Here is a 24,853-nt window from a genome sequence, read left to right as displayed (position 1 = left end):
GCACTAATCTTGGACTGGGAGTGGGTAGGCTGGAATTTGAGTCGTGAGTCTCTCTGATTTCTTCTTTGTAAGGAGATACATTTGGGGAAATATCTTTAAAATCAAGTTGTTTAGTAATGTCTAGAACAAAACTAAAATCTATTCACTTAAAAAATCATATACTCTGTCAAGTACGGGTAATATTTTCAAACCTTGATGTGTACAGCCGAAAAAAAAAAAAAAAAACAGATGTGGGAAAGCAGGAAATCATGTAAAAGTAATTTCTTAATAGGAAAATACAGCCAGGGGTTTCAAAATATTGATTTAATATCTGAACATTGTATGTTTCTTCACTATTAATACTTTCCTGACTCCATAGGCTCAGGCAGATGCAGCAACTCTCAAGAATCATAAATGTTCTAATGTGTATCTAGTTTTGAATCTTAAATTCAAAGAGTACTGAAGTGGTTGGAATTTTGAAAGATTCTCAGTGGAACATTTCATTCCAAGCAGATTTTTATTTCATGTTGGCCAGATGAGCTTCAACTTATAAAATATATTTAAAAATTTTATTTAGATCAACCTTTATTTCTTATTAGAGAATTTTTATTTAGTGTGAAAACAATGTAGCTTGTCATTTTATGAGGTAGCTAACTTAGACTTATAAATTTAACTAAGAAATAAAGTCAAGCAGCAAATTAATTATCAAGGAATAGTAGAGGTCACATGTTACTGGTTTCTGTTAAGTAAGGAATTTATATTTTAAGATATAACTAAAGAAATAGTATTCTTAATTATCAATATATCTTCCTGTGTGTGTGTGTGTGTGTGTGAGAGAGAGAGAGAGAGAGAGAGAGAGAGAAAGAGAGAGAGAGAGAGAGAGAGAAAGAGAGAGAGACTTTTGTGAGTTTTACTACAATGGGAGGCTTAAAAATGTTTCTGTCTGTAATAAGTTGTTGGCTTTATTACTCTTCTTTGCTTCAAAGGCTCCCTAAATTTAACACTCGTTGTGACTCAGTTTAGGAGTTATCCATTTAAATTAAACATTATATAATTTGATAGGGTGTCGTATCCAGAAGGTTTAAAAATCAAAATTGTGTCTGAAGGAAAACAAATTATTGTGATTCTAAAAACACACCTTTAGATAAAACTTTATATCAATAAAATATGTTTAGAAATGTAAATATTAAGATCCGATTTTTATTATATATGCAAGGACTTTGTAGGGGTGAGAGATCCTTTTTCTCTTCCCTTTGTTTTTGTTAACACGGTAAGTCTTCATCAACCATTTCCACCAGTGGGCAAGGAGGGAGAAAGGGAAAAAATTGAGAATGATTTCTTCTGTCTCTTCCTTCTTATTTTAAAGAATGTAGTTTTTTAAAAGATTAAACTAGAAGATAAGTTCTTGCGTTTAAAGCTTATGATACTAGCCATGTAATATAGGTGTCTGAATCCTTCCCACTGTTCTGTATGTCCATTGGGGGGAGGAAGGAAAGTAAATCTTCATGAATTAGCGATTGCATTTGAAATGGAAGCAAATCCAACTCCTATCATTTGGGAAAAGTTGAGAGTCAAGCTAGGAAGACCAACCGCCTAAACCAATTTTGGGGTGAGGTGCCTGGATAGATTCATCAATGGAAAAACAGAGAAAGAATGAGATTCTAAGAGAGATAGAGTCCAAAATGCCCATGCCAAGAGAAGGCAAGCAGGAAAGGAAAGACTGAAGCTCATGTGATCAGACACTGGATGTTGTTGTATGTGTTTGATGTTGAGTCCTCTTAAAACATGGACTATGTCAGCCATGAGTTGGAAGTGGCTTGTACTAACTGGTAAGGTTTTCCACAATCTTGAGGGCGAGCTGTTAAAAAATTAAATTATATAAACTTACAGTAAACTAAATTATACTACAGACAAAGATAATGAGTACTCAAAACTCACCACTTGCTATTTAATTACTCATACATTTTGTTATTATATTATATGCTCTTGAGATTATTTACATCTATTGTACCTATATGTAGGAAATATCATATAATGTGCTACGGCACATCTCTTCCTAACTGTGCTTTCAGTGATGTTACTCGGGTAGCTTGAAATCAGCCACGATAGGAGTGTTTATATCATGGAAGTCAGCAAATGCTACAAATTAGTGCTTGATTTTTTAAAAAATTAATTGCCTAGACTTAAGAAAGTAATAGGGAAAATGTTAATGCTACATATTAGAATTAGAAGTGTGTCTGTCTATAGCCATTACATTGTAAAGAGCACAGAAAATTGAAAACTATTTTCTGATTCATTAAAAAAATTCATTTATACATTGACAAACAGAAGACAACATATGCCTTTGTTATTTCACCTTCATCTTATTAATATATGAAAATATTAACCAACATTTATACTGGAACTACATCTATTTGCCAATCTATAGGTTGGCTATGGATTTAAGGTTTTGGCAAAAATTAGTGAAAGCATTCTGTGAGAATCAAGTGGCTATGTGGAATATACAATAAAGAATAATGTCTATTTTAGTGTTATTTGTAAATTGCGTACTACCTATCCTTTATATTAAAATTTATAATAAGCGTTGTAGGTATATATGTCTACATATAGACCTAGGGAAATATTTATCTCATTTCATTTTATTCCTCAAAGCAGATGAAAACATCTTTCACGACTGTCTAGACCGAAGATGAGATTAAGCCATGTATGTGAAAGTTCTTCATACATGGTTAATGAAGTGCTATACAAATAAAAATTGAGATGATTAGGGAAATTAAAGCACCTTCTTTTTCTTCTGATCCACACTTTTTTAGAAGACTTTAAATGGAAGGAATCCATACTCTTTGAAACACTCACTGGGGAAGAAAGTTGCTTTATGGAGCTAGTAAAGTTGTGTCAATTTCATCAGTTTCTGATATTTTTCTTCCTTATTTTTATGGCCTTTTATCCTAAACTTAAAAATAGATCATTTAGAATGGTTATTTCTGTGTCTGTCTGAATTGAAACCCTTGTGGTTTCCTAATATCCACAGCTGAGAACATAAAGCTTTGAGAGTAATTTGAAAAACAAAAAAAAAATCCTGAAACACCACGGGGAAATGAGGTAAGCAGACTATAATTACTAAAATTGAAATTTGGCTGCAATGGCAAGTTCAAAAGCCCAATTGTTTCCATATATGCTCTTGGATCTTAAATATTAAAAGTGTCCGTTACTCATCTCATCGATATAGGAACTGACCCAGAGGAAGCAATGCCGTTTGTTGAGTGCTGCCCACAGTTATTACCACTTGGTCAACTTGGCAGGTGGAAGAAAGAGAGGATCAAGTCATCCCTGCTTAGTTTTCACCGTTTGTTCGGATTAAAGAAAGAAATGATGTCTCATCTCAGTCACAGAGCTGAACATGACTCCAGTAAAAATAAGAGGTGGAGGAAGGGATCTAATTACAATTGGAGCAATTTTTCTTATTACTTTATGATTTTGGTTTATAAAGTATAGATGAGTGGTGCTCAGCCTACGTTTCTCATTGGAATCATTGGTGTAAAAAATATTGAATACTAGATACATCCAGCTGAGATCTTTGTTTGGTTGCTCTGAAGTGGGGCTTGGGTACTGGTATTTTTTTAAAAGCACCTCACATAATTTTAATGTCCAGATGAACTGAGACCCACTGGCTGGATTCAGATGTTTTCCTTTACTAGGCACTTCTCCAGAGATCAGGCTCATTAAACATAAGTCAAAGCTTGGATCCATAATGTGATTATCTTGTCAAAGACTCAGGCTACAGTGATTTTTTTTCTTCACCTTTGTACAAAACTAAAATTCTCACATAAAAATAGGGCTTAAGTAACATTGATTAGTGAGTGAATAAATGCTACTATAAAGTTAATATTTTGAAGATAAGAAAAGTCACTTATAACCTATCTTTTACCATAAATGTTTAAAAATTGTCAATCATCAGCTCATATAATAAATATCACCTGTATCCTTAGACTAATCCTTTCTAATCCTCCTTGGACTCCTCCTTTCTAATCACTCTGGATCCTATGTTGAACCCACGTCCCTCCTGGAACATAACTCTCCACATTGGAATCAAATTCCTGTAGTATTTCCAGAGTAGTTGGCAGCTTTCCTCTGGCCCAGAGATAGGTACTCCATTTACCCAGGTATGACTGTTAGAAGTATTTGAAGGCGTGGCCTGAGGTATCTTTGTAGACCTATAAAAAAGTCTTTGCCATTTGACACTTAAGTTATTTTTACCAGAGAGCAGAAAAATAACTATTACAAACACCCGCGTCACCTCCACAGTCCAGCTTGAAACACACAGTTGCTTTCACTGACCTCTGTTCATTAATTCAGCAGTATATTAGAATCTGTACTGTATGAAATACATATGTATCTAAAGTTTTCTCTGCTTGATGTTTCTCTATTGTTACGATCGTATACATGTGTAAATGGTTTTGTGTATTTGAAATTATTTATATCACAATATTAAATTCTCATAGCAGTCCTGTGAGCTTACTAAGGGTCCGATAGGTTGCATTATTTGCTTTAGGTGTTATTTCATGTGATAGGTAGTGGTTGTGCCAATGGACAATCTAGGGGAGGATCTTTATAGCCTCCCCAATATTCTTCACTGGTTCTCCCAAAGTCACTTCAGTCTTGTTCTCCAATGGAAACCAGTGAGCTTAACATCACTTAACATAACCAGTGAGTTAAGCACGACTTTAAGTTCTCTAGATGTCCTTTCTTCAAGCTTGTCATTCTGATGCTCCTTCTCTATAAAAGTCCTGGAGCCTCCACTGGTGACACAGTACTATATTCTGTTGAATCAGATGACATCATTTCTGAGTGATCATTTCTGAGTGATTGCTGCCTCATTTTTATTGTAATGAATCAGAAGTTTACTGTAAAAGCACCTTCCTAAGGTCATGGAATTAAGTTCAGTTGATAAGTGTTTTATATCTAATTCTGAATATCTTTGAAAGAAATTTAAAGCTACTCAGTAGACTTGGGAAATGTATCTAGGATCTCTATCTTCCTCTTTTTTATTAAAAAATTGGAGAGATGAAGGAATTATACAAAGAAGATAGACTCTGGAGTCTGACAGCTCTTTTCCTGGATGTGTTCTCTTCCTATTTTCTGTGTCTAAATCCTGCCTGTCTTTCACGTATCATTTAAAAATACCTGATACTCTGCAAAGCCTTTCCTAGGTTTCCAGTTAGACATTCTTGTTATACCATGTACTTATTAAATATTCATTTATTTGATTTTTATCTTCTATGTTAGGAATTAACTCTATGATGATAGAATGTCTGTTTTGTTAGCCAACTGCTCGATCTACCAATAGCACCAAGCATTGTGCCTGGCACCTAGTATACATTTAAAAAATAGCTGTTGAATGAAATCATAAATGAAAGAAAGAAAGAGAGAGAGAGAGAGAGAGAGAGAGAGAGAGAGAGAGAGAGAGAGAGAGAGAAGAGAAAGAAAGAAAGAAAGAAAGAAAGAAAGAAAGAAAGAAAGAAAGAAAGAAAGAAAGACATAATCATCTCAAACATGGTGTGTTTGTTATGCATTATACACTAAAATAAGTATTTGATATACATTATCTTATCTAATCTTCGCAGCGTCAGTTTTATTACTTCCCTGTATTATCAATACAAGGGTGCAAAAAGGCAGAGGCAAGACTGAACTCCGATCTGCCTGTTTCTAAAGCCCAAGCTTACCTGCAACATCCCATAAGAGACTAGGGTGAAAATACATTATAATCCATGATTAAAACAAAGAGTGGTAAATATCATTTTATTTAGAGTAACGTTTGCTCCAAAATGAATGGATGTTGGTAAGATACTTAATTGGAAACTACAGTAAAATACTATGGAATGTTTTTTTGTTTCACAAGATGATAAATGTATTTGAGTTTGTGGTTCCATCACTTATAGCTGTAAGATTCATGGGAGAAGGGGGCTGTTTCAATATTTATCTTTCTTCGAATAATGAAATGCAAAACAATGTTATTTTCTAACATTCTTACAATTTTTTTCCCTTCTTATAACTGCTTAAAATTGATGACTATCATAAATTGGTGACTTGTTTGTAAGTGGATTTAATTTACTGGTTGTTTTAAAACTTTTCTGGCTTTGCAGATAGTGCCAGTAAACTGAATTTAGACTTCTAAATCATGGCTTAAGATGTACAAAAGATGACTCTTGAATAGAGTATAATCATGAAGGCAGAGTCTATGTTTGCCCAGAGGCAAGGCAGTGTTCCCAATGATTATGCTTAAAGGGGTATTTAACTATAAAGGAGATTGTTTAGCATATTTATGCCTTGCTTTGCTGACACTTTCATCTCACATAGAGTATAGAAGGCAATAGGGAACAGTTTTCTAGAATCTAATTCTGACCAATAGGGGGAAAGAACTGGCCAAATTGGAAGAGTTGGCTACATAAGGAGAAAAATAACTATTTTTTCCTAGAATCCATGCTGTCAGGAAGGGAATGCTTGGACAGAGTAACTGTATACCTTCAAATTTGGGAAGGCAGATGTGAATAAAAACAAAAAAACAGATGTGAGCGTCAAGGCTATAATTCTGTCTGTATAATTATAAGAGATCAAATTAAGGAAAAAAAGAAGATTGTACCTTATAATTCAGTGTAGGTTAGGTCAGGCTTACGGGGGACCTATAGAACAAAAGACTCATCACCGAAGATGGAATGATCGGTATTGGGAAGATTAAATTAAGAAAATGATTTGTGGCTTATGAAAATAATAAGGGCATCGAAGAAGTCCTCTGGAAACATGTTCAGATAAGAAGATCAAAGGAAGGAATAGGCCTACTTCTCGCAGCCATTGCCCTTAAGTCAAGGCGTGATGCAGAAAAGCACATATCCTCAGTCCTAATTTCCTTAAAGGTCCTTTGTAAAGGAATTTCAAACATAAAGGAAACACTTGTGAGGGTAAATGAAGTACAATTTAAAACAAGAAACAATAGGAGAGTACCCTGCTACTGTAAGAGAGTACAAGATTTCTCTCTGGAAAGTATTGTACTCTAAGTTACTAGGAAAAGTTGCCATATAAACACGGTTGATGATCTTTAAGCAAATAGGAAACTGTACAGGGAAACGTGCAGATATTTCTCATTTTTAAAATGGGAAGAAGTGAAATCAATAAATTATTCAAGTGATATGTATATCTATGCCTGGAAAGTCTCTAAGATCTACCAACGAAAGTTTGAGAGTCAAGTAAAAGAAGTTATAAAACGTTGACACAGGATGAGTTCACGCAGACTGCCTTATGAGACCAATTCCTTTCTTCCTCATGGCTGCTGGACTTACCACTTTATCCTCTGTGGTCCAAAAGTGCATTGTCTGTTCTCTGTCTGCTCTTGTCTTACTGAAGTGCAGCCCTCAGTGAAAGTACACCTGTCAAGAGGTGTCCTTGAAAGTCTATTTCCTACACGTACTTGGCTGTGAAGGCAGGGAGCTTATAGCTGTATATCCATGTTGTTTTTATAAATAATATTTATTGAATAAATAAACTAATTAATGGCAGATAAAAGAAATGTATTAGAAAATGTTATATTAGTATTTCATTAAAGCATCTCATAATATCCTAATGATATACTTATGAACGAGAGGGAGGAAAATATATTAATTGCAAGGGAAACTAAGGAGATGAATAACTATTGGAACCAAAATGCTAAAGGTGTTTTTAAGAAAGCCAAAATGAACAAGGGGACTTGTTTTTACTAGTGTGCATCAGACCTCTGTCTTTGGCCCTATCTTGCTCCACACTTTTCATTAATAATTAGGTTAAAATATGAACAATTACGTATTAAACCACGAGTGATACCAACTTATGAATGACAGTATAGAAGTCAGGTCTTAGAATCAGCATCCAAAACCATTTTTGGTAGCATTAGAAAAGGCTATTGAAAGTAATAGAAGAGTGAAATGGAACAAGAAAAAATGAACAGAGATATAATTGAGTCCATACAATAGACTACAAATGTACCAAATGGCTAAGTAGCAGCACGAACAAAAGGGCTTGAGGGTGATAGCTGATGTTAAACACACCAGTAATGCGATATGGCTGCCAAGTAAGTGAATGTGATCTTAAGAGGCACTAAGAGAAGTGTAGCTCATAGAGTAAAGGAGGAAAGACAACTTGAATATTCTGTTTGATTCTGGGCTTTACATGATTAAATGGCTATGGGCTATTGTGAGTTTATCATGAGGAAGGTTGAGGAAAGTAACAGTATTTATAGGTAACACCTATATAACATGGCACTTCTATAAAATGGTTTTGCTCTAATACGGTTTGAGAATTGGGGGAAACCCTCATACAACACGGCATCCTAGAACACGGTTTCACTCTAATATGGTTTAAGAATTAGAGAAATCCCTGAACAACACGGAGCGTAGTAAGAGCTTTTAGGGAAAAAGATATCTCATTTGAGATTTTTCATTCGAGCGTGGATGTCGTATCAGATTTGACTGCAGAATTTTAAAATTTATTAGAATTTTAAATCCATTTTGTTTATGGAGTATTAAGTTCAGAGGCTGAAGATACCTTGTCAAAAAGAAAATGCCTTTGTTTAGTAGTGCTTAGTAGTGATGACGAAGGAAACATTATTTAATGCATATTCATATGTTATACTTTTGGTGAAAATTGCTTTAATAAAGATATTTCTCTTAATTATAAAAATATAATGGTATGTTTATTTAGTTTTTGGAACTAACCCCTTTTTTTGTACTAGTTATTTGTTTCCTATAACATGGATTCGCATAACAAATCATTTTTTAGGAACCTAACAACTTTTTACATGGGGGTTACCTGTAGTTAGAATACACGAGAAAAGACTAATGTGAAGAGTTGGATAACCATATTTCATTAATTTACCAGGAGGTGGAAAAGGGACCACATGGTTCTGGATGGGCCCAACGGGCTGAAGAAGGACATGGTGAGAGGCCTAGGGCCATGGACGCTCATGAGAATCATCTGGGCAATTTTTATTTATTTTTACCTTCTTTAAGATTGGGAACTATAACATACGTTCAAGAGAGCATTAAGGGTAAATACGTGGGATAAGAGAGTACAATTACTCCCTAGAGATGAAACATAGACTATTGTTGGTACCCTAGGGTACCAACCCTATTTGTACTTTCTTGCTTACTCTCTTTCTAAAGGCAAACGCTGCTCAGATTTCTATGATATCACCCCCAAAGGTCATTTTTAGGGTTTTTACCACTTCTGTATGTATTTCTAAACCATGTAATTTAGTTGTACTTGCTTTTTAGCTTTATTAAACACAATCATAGAGTGCATTGTTTTTTCATTATACTTGCAAAACTCACATTTTATGTAGCTTTATTGTTACATTTCATTGTTTTTTGGTTAGCAGCTGAACTAGATTTTGGGAGACTTAAAGCCTGAAGTTTATATTACTTGTGTTGGAAAATACACTTTTGTGCATGATATTCTATTATAAAAATATTCAATAATTTATCCATTTTCATGTTGATGGACTTTTGACTCAACCTTAAATGTTGGGGCTATTACAAGCAGAGCTTCCAGAAACATAAGTATGTTCTCAGGTAGCACTGTCCAGTAGAACTGCAATGATGGAAATATTGATATTTGTGTTGTCCAATACAGTGGCCACTAGTCACATTTGGATATTCAGCACTTTATTTGTGGGTAATGCAACTAAGGAACTGAATTTTAAATTAAAAAAAATAATTTAACTTTAAATAGCTACATGTGACTAGTGGCTAGTGTATCAGATGGTGCAATTCTAGGGTGTATACCTAAGATGGGCATTACTGGAGCATGAGTCGTGTATGTATTTAACTTTTATGGATATTGCCAAACTGTTTTCCAAAGTGATTTTAAAAATTTACTCCACCAACAGTTTATATGCGTTCCTATTGATCTGCATTCTCATCAACTCTTGGCGTTGTCAGACTGTTTAATTGTAGCTATACTTGTGGGTGTGCAGTGGTCTCTTACTGTTATTTTAATTGACATTTCCAGATTATGAATGATGTGATGTACTTTCATGTATGTTTATTTGAATTCCCTCTTTATGGAGTACCAGTTCAAATATTTTACTATACATTATTGGGTTATCTGTCATTTTCTTATTGATTTATTGGTGTTCTTTATAAATTATACATTCTACCAGAAGTCCTTTCTTGATTATATGTTTTTTATATATCCACACAAAGGGAATTTTAAAACATATTGAAACCCCAATCTTACTCCAGACCAATTAAATCAGAATTTTTGTGAGTGGGACCGGGGAATTTTTAAAGGTTCCCCAGGTGATCTTAATCTTCCTATGTAAGGTGAATAGATTAGAATTTAATGTAAGAAATGACTTGCTCCCCATGAACTATTTTCTGAAGCAGTTATGGTACTGGGTATGAGGAATGTCCCTGGAGTCAAATGGCCTGAGTTTGCTCCCAGGCTCTGATAGACTTTAGGCTTAACTTCTTTATGTTCCAGTTTTTTGTTTGTTTGTTTGTTTTTCATTTGTGAAATTGGGTAATAATATGTACTAGATAATCTTTGTGAATATTAATAAGAATTATATGTAAGGTGCTTAGAACTATGTGTGACACATAGCAAATACTCAATAAATATTAGTTATCTCACCATCATCATCATCATCATCATCATCATCATCAAAAGATTAAATTTAGATACCTTACAAAGTAGTGGAAACCAGTATCTTCCTTAATGAGAAAACATCAAAATCCTGTCACTAAGATAAGGAACAAGGCAAGAATGCCTGGTTAAACATTGCTTAACTATTAAACATTGTTTTAGAGGTATTAGCCAATATAACCAAACAAGATAAATTAAACAGAGGCATAAGAATTAAAAAAGAAGAAGTAAAACTCTTTCTCTTTGTTGATGACATGATAGTATAACTAGAAAACCCTAGATAATCAATGATAATCAATGCTTTTATTTAAAAAATAATTATAATTCAGTAGTGTGGCATATATAATATTAACAGATGGAAATCAATATCCTTAATATACAAAAACAAAAACCAGTTAGAGAACATAATGGTAGAAAAACCTCATTTACAATGAAAACCAAGAAGACTGAATACTTACAAGTAAATTTAACAAAAATTATAGGAAGGAAACTTTAAAATCTTTCAGGAGAAAGATACAAAACACATTAGAACAAATAGAAAGACATTCCCTGTTCTTGGATAGGACAACTCAATGCTATAAAGATGTCAGTTCTCTCTGAGCTAACTTGTACATTTAACACAGCCCTTATGAATCTTTTTTATGGAGTTAGACAAGTGGAAAGTAAATTTGATATGAAAAAGCAACATACAAGCATAGTGTGACAAATAATGAAAAAGAAAAAAAAGGGGTGGGGGACAGCAGCCCTGCTAGACATTAAAACTTACTATAATAGCTTTTCTAATTAAAACAGTGAGATACCAGTACATAAATAGGAAAATAGTGGAATAGAATATAAAGCCCAGAAATAGACCCAAATAAATATGGAAATGTAGTATACAATGAAAATTGTATCTCAAAACACAGTAGGTAATAATGGACTTTTAAATAAATGATGCCTTTTAATAAATGATGGGTAACCATTTGGAAAAAAGATAAAACTATATTCATATCTTACACCTAATAGAAAAATGCAATCCAAATGGATCGAGCCCGCTACATGTAAAATTAAAACCAGAAATACCAGAAAAACAGGGAAGAAAACAGGGAATTTCATTTTAAACTGGCTTTCTAACAACTATGACTCAAAATACAGAGGCAATTAAAGGAAAGATGGATGGTTTTTACTTAAACAAATTAAAAAAAAACATGCTAAAAAATAAAAATACCATAAGCAAAGTTAAACAACAACTGACAAAGTAGGGGGAAAAAATTGCAATAAACATCATAAAGGATCCCTAACACATATAGAATTCTTAAAAAAAAAGGGGGGGGATAAAGAGGCAACAACCCAATAGAAAAGTGGGAGAAAGATAAGAACAGTTTATTAAAAACTAACTATGAAAAAGCCTGTTAAACATATGAAAATTATTGAAACTCGCTTATAATTATATAAATATAATTTAAAACAACTCTGAGATATCATTTCTCTCCTATCACACTGGCAAAAATTAAAAAGTATGATACTTTATTACTGAGATAGTGGGGAAAGAGCCCTCTGTTATACATTACTGGTGGGAGTACAAACTGATGACCCTTCTGGAGGGGAATTTGGTAATTCTTGACAAAACTACACTTACATTTTGACCCAGAAATTCTAATCTAGGAATTTATCCTGAAGATATACCTCTAACAATATGAAAATACATATGCATAAGGTTATTCACAGCAATATTATTTTTAACTGTAAAGTATTAGAAACAAACTAAAGGCCCATATCAGGCAGTGGATGAATTAGGTATGGTGTATCCGCACTATAGATTATCATGCAGCTATAAAAAAAGAATGAGAAAGGTCTCTATGAAGTGATATGGAGTGACTTCTAGGATACAATGTTTAGTGAAAAAAAACACACAAAGTGCAGAAAAGTATAAGTAAGAAAGGAGTTATAAGAAGATTTACATGTGTCTGTTCATTTTTGCAAAAAGAAATAAAGGAATGTTAAAGCAGAAAGCATGAGATTGGTTACTGACAGAGGATAGGTGAGAACAGGATGGAAAGAACAGGAAAATGAGAACAGGGAAGAAGAAATGAGGAAGGAAATTCTATCTTTTATGTAGTTCTGACTCTTGGAAACATGGTTTTACATGCTCTAACAAATAATCAAAATAAAAAACAATAAGGGAGGAACTAAAAATGTAATGTAAAATGAAGGGAATGGGAATGAAAAGAACTAATTTAAGTAAATGTGGAAGGTTATATTTTTATATAAACTGTAAGATTAAAGATAAAAAGAACTGTACCTGACTATTATACTCTAGTTAATATTTTCCCCCTCAGGGATGTGAGTTAGCAATTCTAAAACTACTTTACGTGCGTACTAGCACTGAGCAAATCAGTAAATATACTGGTGAAGATGAAAGCCAGTTTCACACTGTCAAAAAAAGAATTAACAAGTAAGAAAAGGGAAAGGCATGAATGAACCCTGTGGTATTTGATTGGACTTGGAGGTATCAGTATGAATATATAGTTTTAAACTATTTATACAGAGAAATTGATGTAGAAATATAGATATGTACATGAGCACACATATATGTATTTCCTAGATCTGTCCAATGATAAGGTCTAGAAGCAAGACACCCCAGCAGCAATGAGCATATCTTGTACCCAGATGTTAGTTTCTAAATGCCATTCTCCAATAAAAGGAACCAGAACTCCTTGGGAAAATGGTTGATTCTTGGGCTGCCTCAAGGAAAATGAAAGATGGGGATGGAATATCTTGTTCTGCTAGAAACTAAGGAAGTGTTAAAAGAACAACAAACGAACAGACAAATAAAACTACAAGATGAGGATAGCACATTGAATGGATATAGGCATCAACCTGAAGTAGCTGCCAATGGCTAAATCCAGGGCAATTATAGTAACAAAATAAATAGTAATAGTGTGGCTTATAACCTATAAATTAAAATAAATATAAGTCTATGCTGATATAAATAAATAAGTAACTGGAGATGAGATAACTTTCAATAATATAGAAGGAATGATAGTAACGGAAAATCACCATTGCATAATAATTGTTGCAGTCAAGATTCATCAATTAATGCTAAAATTAGTGGGAAAAGGAGGATATAAAACACTTTGCATAGTCTCACAATGTCTCCCCACAAGATGCTTATAAATTACAAAGGGAAAACTAGTAACTTTACATGGAGAAATTTGGCAGGCATCACCTTTACAAAGTGATCAAAGTTTACATAACCATCGTAAGACATATCAAGATCATGTAATTCTTGATACGATGTGCTGGAAAGGGCAAACATTCTGGGATAGTCTTGCCCAAAATGCAAAACTTCAATTTAATCAATGGAAAATATAAGACAGTTACAAATGAAGGATATTGCAGAAACAAAACAAAACAAAACAAACTGGCCAGCGGTCTTCAAAAGTGTCAAAGACATGAAGACAAAGAAAGGCTGAAGAACTGCTTTAGATTGCAGGAGACTGAGGATACATGACAACAAGTGCAATATGGGCCTAAGGGTTAGATTCTGGACCAGAGAGAGGAGATCAACTGGACAACTGGCAAGTTCGAAATAAGATCTATAAATGAATCACTAATTTCCTGATAAGTACATGATTGTCCTATAACATGTTAACATTAGTGGGAGCTGGATGAAGGATATAGTAGAAAAAACTGTTTTGTAAATCTAAAATTAGTTCTCAATAAAAAGTTTTTAAAATGTAGTGAGTTCCCAGGCATTTGAGCTCAAGTAAAAAAATAATCACACAACAGGAGGTTGTGGAAGAGATTCAAGCCATAACTAAGTTCTATACATAGCCTTTAAGGCTTTCTTAAACTAGAGGGTTTTTTTAAAGAATGTTAACAGAATTATTAGCTTAAAAGGTGAATTATAGCTTTCCACACAAGCTTTGATGCCAGGCTAATCCCCTTGAATAATCCCCTTGAAAGTGAAGAGTTAGACAGTTCACTTTTACTTCATTTCAGCAAAGGATACATGCTGTGAGGTTCACAAAGTGTGTTATGATGTATTTGAATTAGTTTGTATTTCATTTCCCTTAGCTTCAACTTCCAAGTCTTTAAATACTTGTGAACAAATTTGCATTCATGGATGAGTTTTCAGCTGTACTTCAAATAGCCATTCTAAACTATATCATATATCCACACAAAAGACTCTAACAATTTAAATCAGGTGGAAATTATATTCTTAAGTGGAGAAAAGCAGATTTCAAAATAGTATATGCAACAGGATCCATTTTTGTTAAAAGTAAAAATATATGTAAAGGAAAGAGCCTGAAGTTTTATATGATAAAACATACACAGTGGTTGACTCTCGGTGATTGGAAGTATGTATTTTTTCTTTCCTAATCAAACACTTCTAAATTTTCTAAAATAATCATATTAATTTACAATTATAAAATAATAAGGATTATAAATGTTTTTAAAAAGAAAGCAATGTAACAATTTTTCAGGTCTCTGAACAGTGAGTAATGAATGAACCACTCCAGACAAATGGATGTAGCCAAATATAAAATATCTGTACTTGTGACAATCATTTGTATTAGGATGATTTGTGGCTACAAATGTGGTGAATGACTTTTTCTCCTATGGTCACTTCAATTAAAAATCACTCAATGAAGAGGTTTAAGCATTTGCAAGGTAACAACATCACAGGAAACACATCATGTGTCTGATTTAATGTTTTAATAGATTTTTTTTTAATGAAAAGAGAAGATGCATTTTTTTTAGTGAGAGACAAGAAATATATGAATTTTTTTTTCTAGTCTTGTTTCACTTTTGGGAGCAAATTTAGCCTTGCTCTTTAAACTAATATCCATCTTCTAGTCATTAGACACTAAAGCAGTATTTCTTACATTTGCATCTGAACCAACTGTGGGTTTCTGTTTCTGTAAGTCTGGTATGGGAATTTTGTTATTTTGCATCAGGGCTTTGTTAGAAACACAGAATCTTGGACCCTACCTCAGATCTACTCTATCCCAATCTATGTTTTAACAAGATCCCCATTTGACTAACTGTGTTTCCCCAAAAATAAGATCTAGCCGGACAGTCAGCTCTAATGCATCTTTTGGAGCAAAAATTAATGTAAGACCTGGTTATATTATATTATATTATATTATGTTATATTATATTATATTACATTACATTACATTATATTATATTATATTATATCTGGTCTTATAGTAAAATAAGACCGGGTTTTATATTAATTTAAGCTAATTATTATTAGCTTAATTATAAGCTAATTATTATTAATTAAGCTTATAATAATTTAAGCATTAGAGCTGATTCTCCGGTTAGGTCTTATTTTCGGGGAAACATGGTATTTCCTCATTGATCTAAAGAACCCAATATAGTCTAGTTCAACTTTTGAGTTCCGTAGGTTTCTATGAAAATTGCTAAGAGAAATAATATTTTAAAAAGATTATAGAAATCACTGTTGCTGCTGAACTCTTAGCAAACAACACAACTTTAATTTATAAAACTATTTTTAGATAGTTAAAACATTTTCCTTAAAGTGAAAATAAAATTTCTTTGATTCTCAGGTGACATTATTGTTAATTCTTGTTGGCTTCTTCTACCTTATGCTAGGTGATTTGTGTAGCTAGTCAAACGCAATCACTTCCCCATCCTTTGTCTCTCATTTGAGGATTGTTTCAGGATCTGTGTTTCTATATTCTCCTGACATAGTGGAGGGCCTTTCATCTTTTAGATGCTATGATGATAGGGTTATAAATGGGATTAAGTGGCATAGTTGCAGCATATCTTTGTTTCTGATTTATAAAAATGAATGAGTCTTTAGAACTCTAAGACACTACATTAAAAGAAAAGAGAATGGAACCCATGGATAATTCGATGAAGTTATAATTAAAAGAGAAAATTTTTTTAAAAAGAGAAAAAGTAAAGAAAAAAGAAAATTAGAGTGATTACCCACAAGTCACTAAATTATTTTATAAATCCAATTGTCTTTATTCATAGATGGCAAAACGTTCGGATTCTAGAAAATCATTATTGCATTTGAGGAACAGTCACATCATGGCTACCACATTAAAACTTTGTAACTGAAAAACTCTGACATTTCTGGCTATTTTTTCTGAGCATTTTAATAGTGAACTGCTGAGCATTCTACCTCCTGGGGGGTCCAAAGAGACGTGATTGTGTGGCTAAGTTTAACACTGAATTTCAATCTTACAAACACTCTCAACTCTGATAAATTTAATTAAGTCACATTAAAACCTGCTGAAGCCATTCTACTACCATGTTCATTACACTTTAACCTTGATCTAACACTCTCACTCCTACCAGGATTTTCAACAAGATATACTGAGAATTTGTTGACTAATATGCTCTAATGAAAAAAATTAAGCAACGTGTATTATAAAAATAAAGTAAGGCTCACTAAATATATTTTAAATCGAACCTGCTTTTTTCAAGCCTAAGAACAAAGAGCACACACTATTCAATGTAGTCTCATTGATATGATCTGATAAACTGAGCCTACATATTTGAAAGTACAACCATTGAAAATCAAGAGATGGTGTTTTCATAGAGTAACTGCAATTCCCACAGTTACAGTAGCACTATAAGACACGTGAGTTAACATTTCTTTCAGAGCAAAAAAAGACTTAGGAGAAAAGGATGAAATGAATGTGCTTTCCCCGTCCCATCTACTCACGTGAAATATTAATATCTGCTGGTGAAGAATAGAGTATAACCCAAAACCTGTTTTGGGTCATAGAAAAAGTTCTCATAAGCTTTACAAGCCTAAGGGTATTTTGGTTAGAATGTGAACCTTAAAGTCCACAGGCAAGTTTGCAAAGGGAAAATCGTATCATAACATCAGCCTGTGGCCGAAGGATTTCTTACTGTTGTTTTTAAATTTATGATAGCATTTTATTTAATTTCAACTAGTCTCTGAAAATAAAATTTTTACCTTTCCTGAATATTATATTGTCTATTTTACCACTAATCGTTTTTTCACAACCACCATTCTGAACTACTTGTTCTTCACAGATGTTAAAATATTAATACTCAATAAGCAAATTTTTGTAGTTAAAAGATATCTGGATTGATCAAACTTTTGTGCTTTTCACATATCATTTTATCTTTTTTGATTTACAGAGGTTATGGGTAAGTTGTACTTCTTCATTTCCATAGGACTATATATTTATATGTAAACAGTGTCTGATCCTTTCATGTTTCTAGGTGTAGTTAATTGATTGTGCTTTCCAAACTACAACCAAGACGTTTAAATGAGGGCTACAAGTTGTGATATTTTAGATAATAATATCCAATATTTTGACAAAATATATAAGACAACAGTCATTTAAAATAATGTTCAATGGGAAAAAAGCATGTCCCATAAGACTAGATACAGTAGGATATCCTCTTTAGAAAGCTCAAAATAAGCAAAACTAAGCAATGTATTGTGATAGAAGCATATTCATTTGTGATAAAATAACAAAACAAAAAAGCATGAGCAAGATTCAAGATATCTGTAATCCCTATGGGGTAGGCATGAGGATGGGATAGAGCAGTAGCTTAGTAGATAGTTGCAAGTTATGGAGATGCACACACTCACACTCACACACACACACACACGCTTCATCATGAATATTAACAATTTTTCAGTGTGAGAAAGTCAAGAGGTTTAGATTATTCAGGAACAAATTAATAGTGAAATTATAGAGGTTATGCTCTTAAGTAGGGTACCATATGGTTCTAAAAATACAGAGCATTTTGGCCTGTCAAAAATAAACTTTTCACAGTATTTTTCAATTTATGGCAAATAATTTAGTGATGTTTTTCTGAGATACCTAATCACTAAATGATATGAATTATTACTTTAATAATATACTATATTGTATATTTTGTTTTATTATGCAACTTTTAAAATGGTGACATCAGAGTAAGACTAGTAGTTTTAAATAATAATAATGGAAATCTCAGATTACTCTGCTCATATTCATAATTGCTGTTATGTGGTCATATAATGAATGCATTATTTCTAGTAGATATTTCTAGAATTATGGTTTTGATTCCAGAGACAAGGTGCAAGTGGACTTTGATTTCCATTTAAATCATGTAGAAAAAGGCTTCTCTTCTGAGTAAATCAATAGTGTGGAAAGCAAGAGCAAATTTAATTGCCAGATATAAGATTTTAGAGGAAAGAACAATCTCATATCATTATCACACTGTAATTTTAATGAAATAAGAAGTTTCCTTCATTCTAGGCAGGCTGGAATCTGGGAGAGAATGGCATAAGATTAAGGTGTACATTCTTTCATGTTTATAAAACCATTCTTTGATCTTTAAATTGATGGAACATTCATCAGGGCTTGCAAGGACTCACTTGAGTGTATTCTGGAATAGAACTTTGTTTTTCCTTGCTGAGTACTAGAAAGACTAGTCCTAGCAAGATTAACAGGCATGCTGTCTAGTATAGTTGCAGCAGGACTATCCTCCTCACCACGAGTTGTATAAATATTTGTCATCACGTTAAAAAAGAAAAAAATAGAAAAACTTCTCTTGGGTACTTGTAGTGAACTCGTTGGGTGAAGGAAAAATAAAATCTACAAGCTTACTAATTTGAAACAAGCTCTGAAGATCTAGTCTGAATTTACACAGATTACTTGAATTGAAAATAGAATTCCCTCCCCTTCTTAAAGAGCCTATTTAACTGGGCCAATGCCAAAATAAAGATTTTGAATGAAAATGTAGAAATGATTTAAAAAATTAAAAAAATCTTCAAAAGACACCTTGAAATAAAATTTAGTATTATGGAAATTACTTGAGACAAATGTAATTAGCCTTGGACTTGATTGAATGAAATAAGCAACTGGTAGTTTTCTCATGCCTGTCACAGTTGATCTCACTTTTAATTTTACAGGAAGAACAATCTTTACTGTACCTGACGAGGGGTTCTTTCTGATTTACTCCTACACCATTCCCAGTCTGAAAGGTCTGGTTTCTGACTCTCCTCATGAGAAAGTCTTCTTTCTGGTCCTTCCAAAAAGGTGGTTTCTTCATAGTGAATATCACCTTCTGTTTTTTTAAGAAGCAGTGGATCCATGCCCTTTTCATTACGAGAATCGTGTTTAGCCTCTGTAATATCGGTACTTGTGCATTTGTTGATGCCTGTTAGTGTGGAGCTATCCAGAGAGGGTGTGGTGCTGATTTCCACTTTTATGGCATTGTAGATATTATGAGAGGCTCTCAGAGAGTCTTTTGTAGTTTTGCATTCAGAGTTCATGAGGTGGTGAAAGGATGTAGAATTTCCATCATCATCATAGTAATCTTCATGTGCTATTTTATAAATTCCATAACTTCGTTCAAATGATAGATTGAATTCAAAGGCTCTCCTTTTGGCTAAGTGAAAACAAAAACAAAAATCCATGGTTAGGAAAGTAGATAGAAACAACAGTTGCATATATACATTGTAAATAAAATGAGGGAAAGTGCATTCAACTGATTTCTATGAATTTAAAAGCTGTCTTCCTTTACTTCTTGTCCGTTAGGCAAAACAAGTATGCCTCGCAAATTCAAGCCATCTTTTCACTCTGGGCTTGATTTTTCTCACTTGCACAATGAAGGGGTTGAAATGTGTACCATGCAATTTTCAAAGCAGATTTGTATAACAGAAATATAACCATAAATTAGGAAACTCTCATTTATATTCAGTTTTAGTGTTAGCATTTTCAGTCTACCAATTATCTGTACCATTCTTTATTTAGGGACAAGAGGCATTTTTTATAAATTTTATTTTGCTAGAAATTAATTATGAAGTAACTCTTAATATTATGTGAGTTATTCAGCTGACAATATCATCAACAGATATAACTACTTTAAATATTCTGATGTAGAATATTCCTGACATTTATGTTTATAAATGCCTACATTAAAAATTAGACATTGATACAATACAGTTTTGAAACTTTTTAAAATAACAGGTACATTTTTGATACAAATAAATTTGAAATAAATTGTAAAATTGAATAGATTTATATTTCTGTGAACTGAAGCACTTTAAAACATGTTTGTAAACCTGAGGAGGTAGAAGATAAGTTAAGCTGCAACACATAAAACTTTGTATGGTTTAAATCAGGTGAAATATGATGGTATCCTAAATCTAGCACTGCTACTTGGTGGGTATGGTACAAAGTCTTAGTAGAATAGCAAGTGAGAATGTGACAGAATGTGATACTTTTTTATGTAAATGTCAATTAAATACTAGACAGTTTTTATGTATTAAGAATGAAGTTATATCAAGATGGAAGAAAAAATGCAATTTAATGTTTTGGTTTTCATCTTTCAAAACATGGCTCTTTCAAAAAAAATTCTGCTTGAATACTTCTGTGTTTTATAGAAGACATTGAGCTATCTTACTGTCATTCACATGGTAATATTTCCCAGAACTGAAGATTTACAAACAAATTCTCCTGACTTAAAAAATAGAATTTATAGATATAATTCATTATTTGAGCCAAAACATTCATTGTTTGAGCCAGAACACAAGAATTTCTGTTCAAAATGCTGGCGCGGATGTGGAGAAAAGGGAACGCTAGTGCACTGTTGGTGGGACTGCAGATTAGTGCAGCCACTATGGAAAACAGTATGGAGGTATCTCAGGAATCTGAAAATGGAACTACCCTATGATCCAGTAATTCCACTCCTAGGCATCTACCCGGAGAAATCCAAAACTCCAATTCAAAAATCTGTATGCACTCCTATGTTTATTGCAGCACTTTACACAATAGCCAAGATATGGAAACAACCAAAATGCCCATCGGTAGATGACTGGATTAAGAAGCTGTGGTACATTTATACAATGGAGTATTACGCAGCCATAAAGAAGAAAGAAATCTTATCATTTGCAGCAACATGGATGGATCTAGAGAACATTATGTTAAGTGAAATAAGTCAGAAAGAGAAAGACAAGTACCATATGATCTCACTTATATATGGAATCTAAAGAAAAGACTATGTGAATGAACTAATCAGAGACAGTTTTGGGGACGCAGAGAAAAAACCGAGAGTGGTTAGATGGGTGTGTGGGAGGGGGTTGGGGATAAGGGGAAAGGTGAAGGGATTTGGAAGCAGCTGGTAACCACAAGATGGCCTCAGGGTTTTTTTTTGAAAATTAATTTGGGGAAGGTATTCTATAATGTTGTAAAGATTTTGTTGGGTATCCGATGGACATGCGTCCTATTTGGGAGACCACCTCAGGGATACTGTGGATACCTGATCATGGCATTGTACATCAGAAGCTAAACATTAATGAATGCCAACTATAATTTTATATATATAATGTGATGGCTCAGTGTGAGGTCGGAGGGATAGTGGATGGGGGGAGGGGGGTTCACAGTATGAGGGATATAAATGATGAACGTCTAAGTATTACCTTGTTTTGTACACCTGAAACTAATAAATAAATAAATTAATTAAAAAAAAAAAGAATTTCTGTTCAAAGAAAATAGAAAAGTAAAGGCAAATGTAAATATTTTATACACAGTCTCAGTTATAGGTCTACTTATTTTTTCTAGTAACATAGTCCAGTCAAATTGAATTAGGACGTTTGACTTCATCTACATTCAGTATGAAGACTGAAGGAGCCAAAAGAATGTTTTAATTATTCGTGGCATTCCCTTTTCTTTAAAAACCATATAAAGTGACAAATAGTCTATTTAGGAACATTAAGCAAACTGTCATAGAATCCCAATTTTATCATATAACACAATAAAATGTATGTCTGTGGCTATATATTTTATTAGCTGAATATTATAGCTATGAAATATACTGAGGAAAAATGACTGATGTTTTTGAAGGAGTGTTCAAAATGTGTCAATGGAGATGTCATGAGGTGCAAGAGACAGCCTGAGGTAGGCTATGAGAAGAAAGTGGAATTGAGATAGACCATGGGGAAATAGAATATTGTAGGGCCAAGTTATGCACATAGGTCATGTCACATAACACAGCAACAACCCTACACAATAAACAGCTTATCAGTCCTACTTTACGGCTGCAAAGATGGAGGCTGATAGAGGAAACCTACCTAAGATTACTTACCTGCTAAAGAGATAGGAATTTAAAGCTAACTGATTCCAGATTTGGAGTCATTAACCTCTATGTGAAATTGCTTTACTACTAATCAGATGCATGAGAGAAATATGTTAACAGAAGCAGAATGTCTAAGATGTGCTGTCTTTAAATTAGGGGGTGTATATTAATTATGACGTTTAACCAATAGAAACATTTATTGTTAGTGACTTTCTGTGACACTAAAGGTAAATTCCGACTGAGATAACTAATGTAGATAATAGGTTATAACAATATAACACAGTTGACAGTGTTTGACTAATAACTTACAAGAAACTTAAAGACCATCAGAATACAGTTAGGATCTTTTGAAATCTATACTACACTTATGAAAAATATAATGTATCTTTTGAAAAACAAACTCATAGATAAACATGATTAGCTCTAGTCTTTTGCTTTAATCACATCTTGCTAATTACAATTTAGATATAAGTAATTATATCAGCTTAGAAAAATAAATAATTCTCCAGGATAATATGTCATGAGATACTCTGATTTTTCATTCAAAAAAATGAAAACTGAAAATCGATTTTTATATAAAACATTTTAACTAATTAAAAAAAGTCATGTCATGCAAACAAAATGAGCGAAAGCCATGTCCAATTCATATGTCTGTCACTTGAGACCTCTTTATAAAACCATTTTTTAACAATTGTTTTGAGACACTAGTAATACAGATTATTGTTGGAAACAGGAAAGAATTATCATTGCTGTGCTTTATTTTCATGACTGACATTCATTTTCTGGTTGCATGTCTCTCAGTTTCCGTTCAGTGAAGCTGAGATGTAGAATTATATTTACATCTGCAAAATGAACCTGGTAAATATGAGTTAGGGAAAATACTTTTCCTTTCTTGCTTCTGTGGTTCACCGATAAAGAATGTAAAGGAAGGATCTTAGTTTGTTAAGGAGGAAAAGCTTAAATGTGAACCTGGTGCCACACTCCTAAAAGATCCAAGTTTTATAACTGATCAAGCACCTGCCTACCTCAAGATGAGCCATCTTTAGAGTTTCAAATTTATGTTGTTGTGTCATCCTACCAATAGGAAAATTTATGGGGGCAGGGGTCCTCATACAGTGAAAACACATCATTCTTATAAAAGAATGTCCCGATCTCAGAACTTGAGATCTTAAAAGAGAATGGAGCCGTTTGAACTATAAGCATTTAAACTAATGTTTCTCCCAAGGTTTTGTTTCTGAAGCCATGTCTCTTTCTATATGCTTACATATTTCAATACCTTCCCTGAATCTTAAAACTACAAATAAGATAAATGCTCATATTAGAGGATACATATTATTTTGATCTTGATGAGCATGGTTTCAATTTCAAACATGAGATTTGAATGTGATTCTTGATTCTGGTAGCCTGCCATGGGCTCTTCTATCTTGGCAGTACATGACTAAGGTACTTTCTAGACCATTTGCTATGATAAGTCTGTTGCATTGCTTTATTTTCAGCTCTGATGTGGGTGTCCATTACTTCTTAAGATGACTGCCCTAAATGACTTCACTAAGACTTCGTTTTCACTGGCTCTAGACTCTTGGTCTCTTTCAGATTCTTAAATACTGTAATACAGGGCTGTAATACAGTGTCTGGTCTGTACCTGCTGCCAGCTCAAGTCTCCACCAAGGAAGCACGGTCCTTACTTCATTGATTTAGTGGCAAAAGGTTAACGTTTGAGAAAATGTTAGAACTTTCAGTTTCATAAATGATTTTTGTATGCTCTTTGTTCTTCTGTGTGGCCCCCAAAAGATTCGTTATTAATTTTCTCTGTCACTGTTGCTCTGGATATTAATCTCCATAAGCACATAATTCTTTTTAAATTCTATGGTTATTTTATTTAAGACATTTGGCATTTATTAACAATAAAACTTTATGGCACCCTTAACACACAAAAAAAATCTTCTGTCATGTGAAAAATATTTAGACACACTAAATTTTAAATGTTAATAATACATGGAAAATGACCAGTTCTTGACTCTATGTAAATGGTTATAAGATGGTTATAAAATAACCCTGTTGCATAATTGATTGCAGAATATACTTTAATATTATCTAGGTTTTATACTCCTAAAATAATCTGATGTGAACT

At 33.2% G+C, this 24,853-nt stretch overlaps 1 protein-coding gene across 2 annotated transcripts in view; it reads right to left on the bottom strand.

Annotated features, from left to right (window-relative positions):
• GPR149 (G protein-coupled receptor 149) overlaps nt 1-24,853 on the bottom strand; it is a 60,263-nt gene that overhangs the window by 32,122 nt on the left and 3,288 nt on the right. For both annotated transcript variants that reach the window (XM_081072006.1, XM_081072007.1), the window contains exon 3: nt 19,577-20,034. In XM_081072006.1, coding sequence (XP_080928132.1) covers nt 19,577-20,034 — 458 coding nt within the window. The remainder of the gene's footprint in view (nt 1-19,576; nt 20,035-24,853) is intronic.

This window comes from Rhinolophus hipposideros (genome assembly GCF_964194185.1).
Source record: "Rhinolophus hipposideros genome assembly, chromosome: 2".
Classification (NCBI taxonomy): Eukaryota; Metazoa; Chordata; class Mammalia; order Chiroptera; family Rhinolophidae; genus Rhinolophus; species Rhinolophus hipposideros.
The sequence above is the reverse complement of the archived record's forward strand: the minus strand, read 5'-3'. Positions and strand labels throughout refer to the sequence as shown.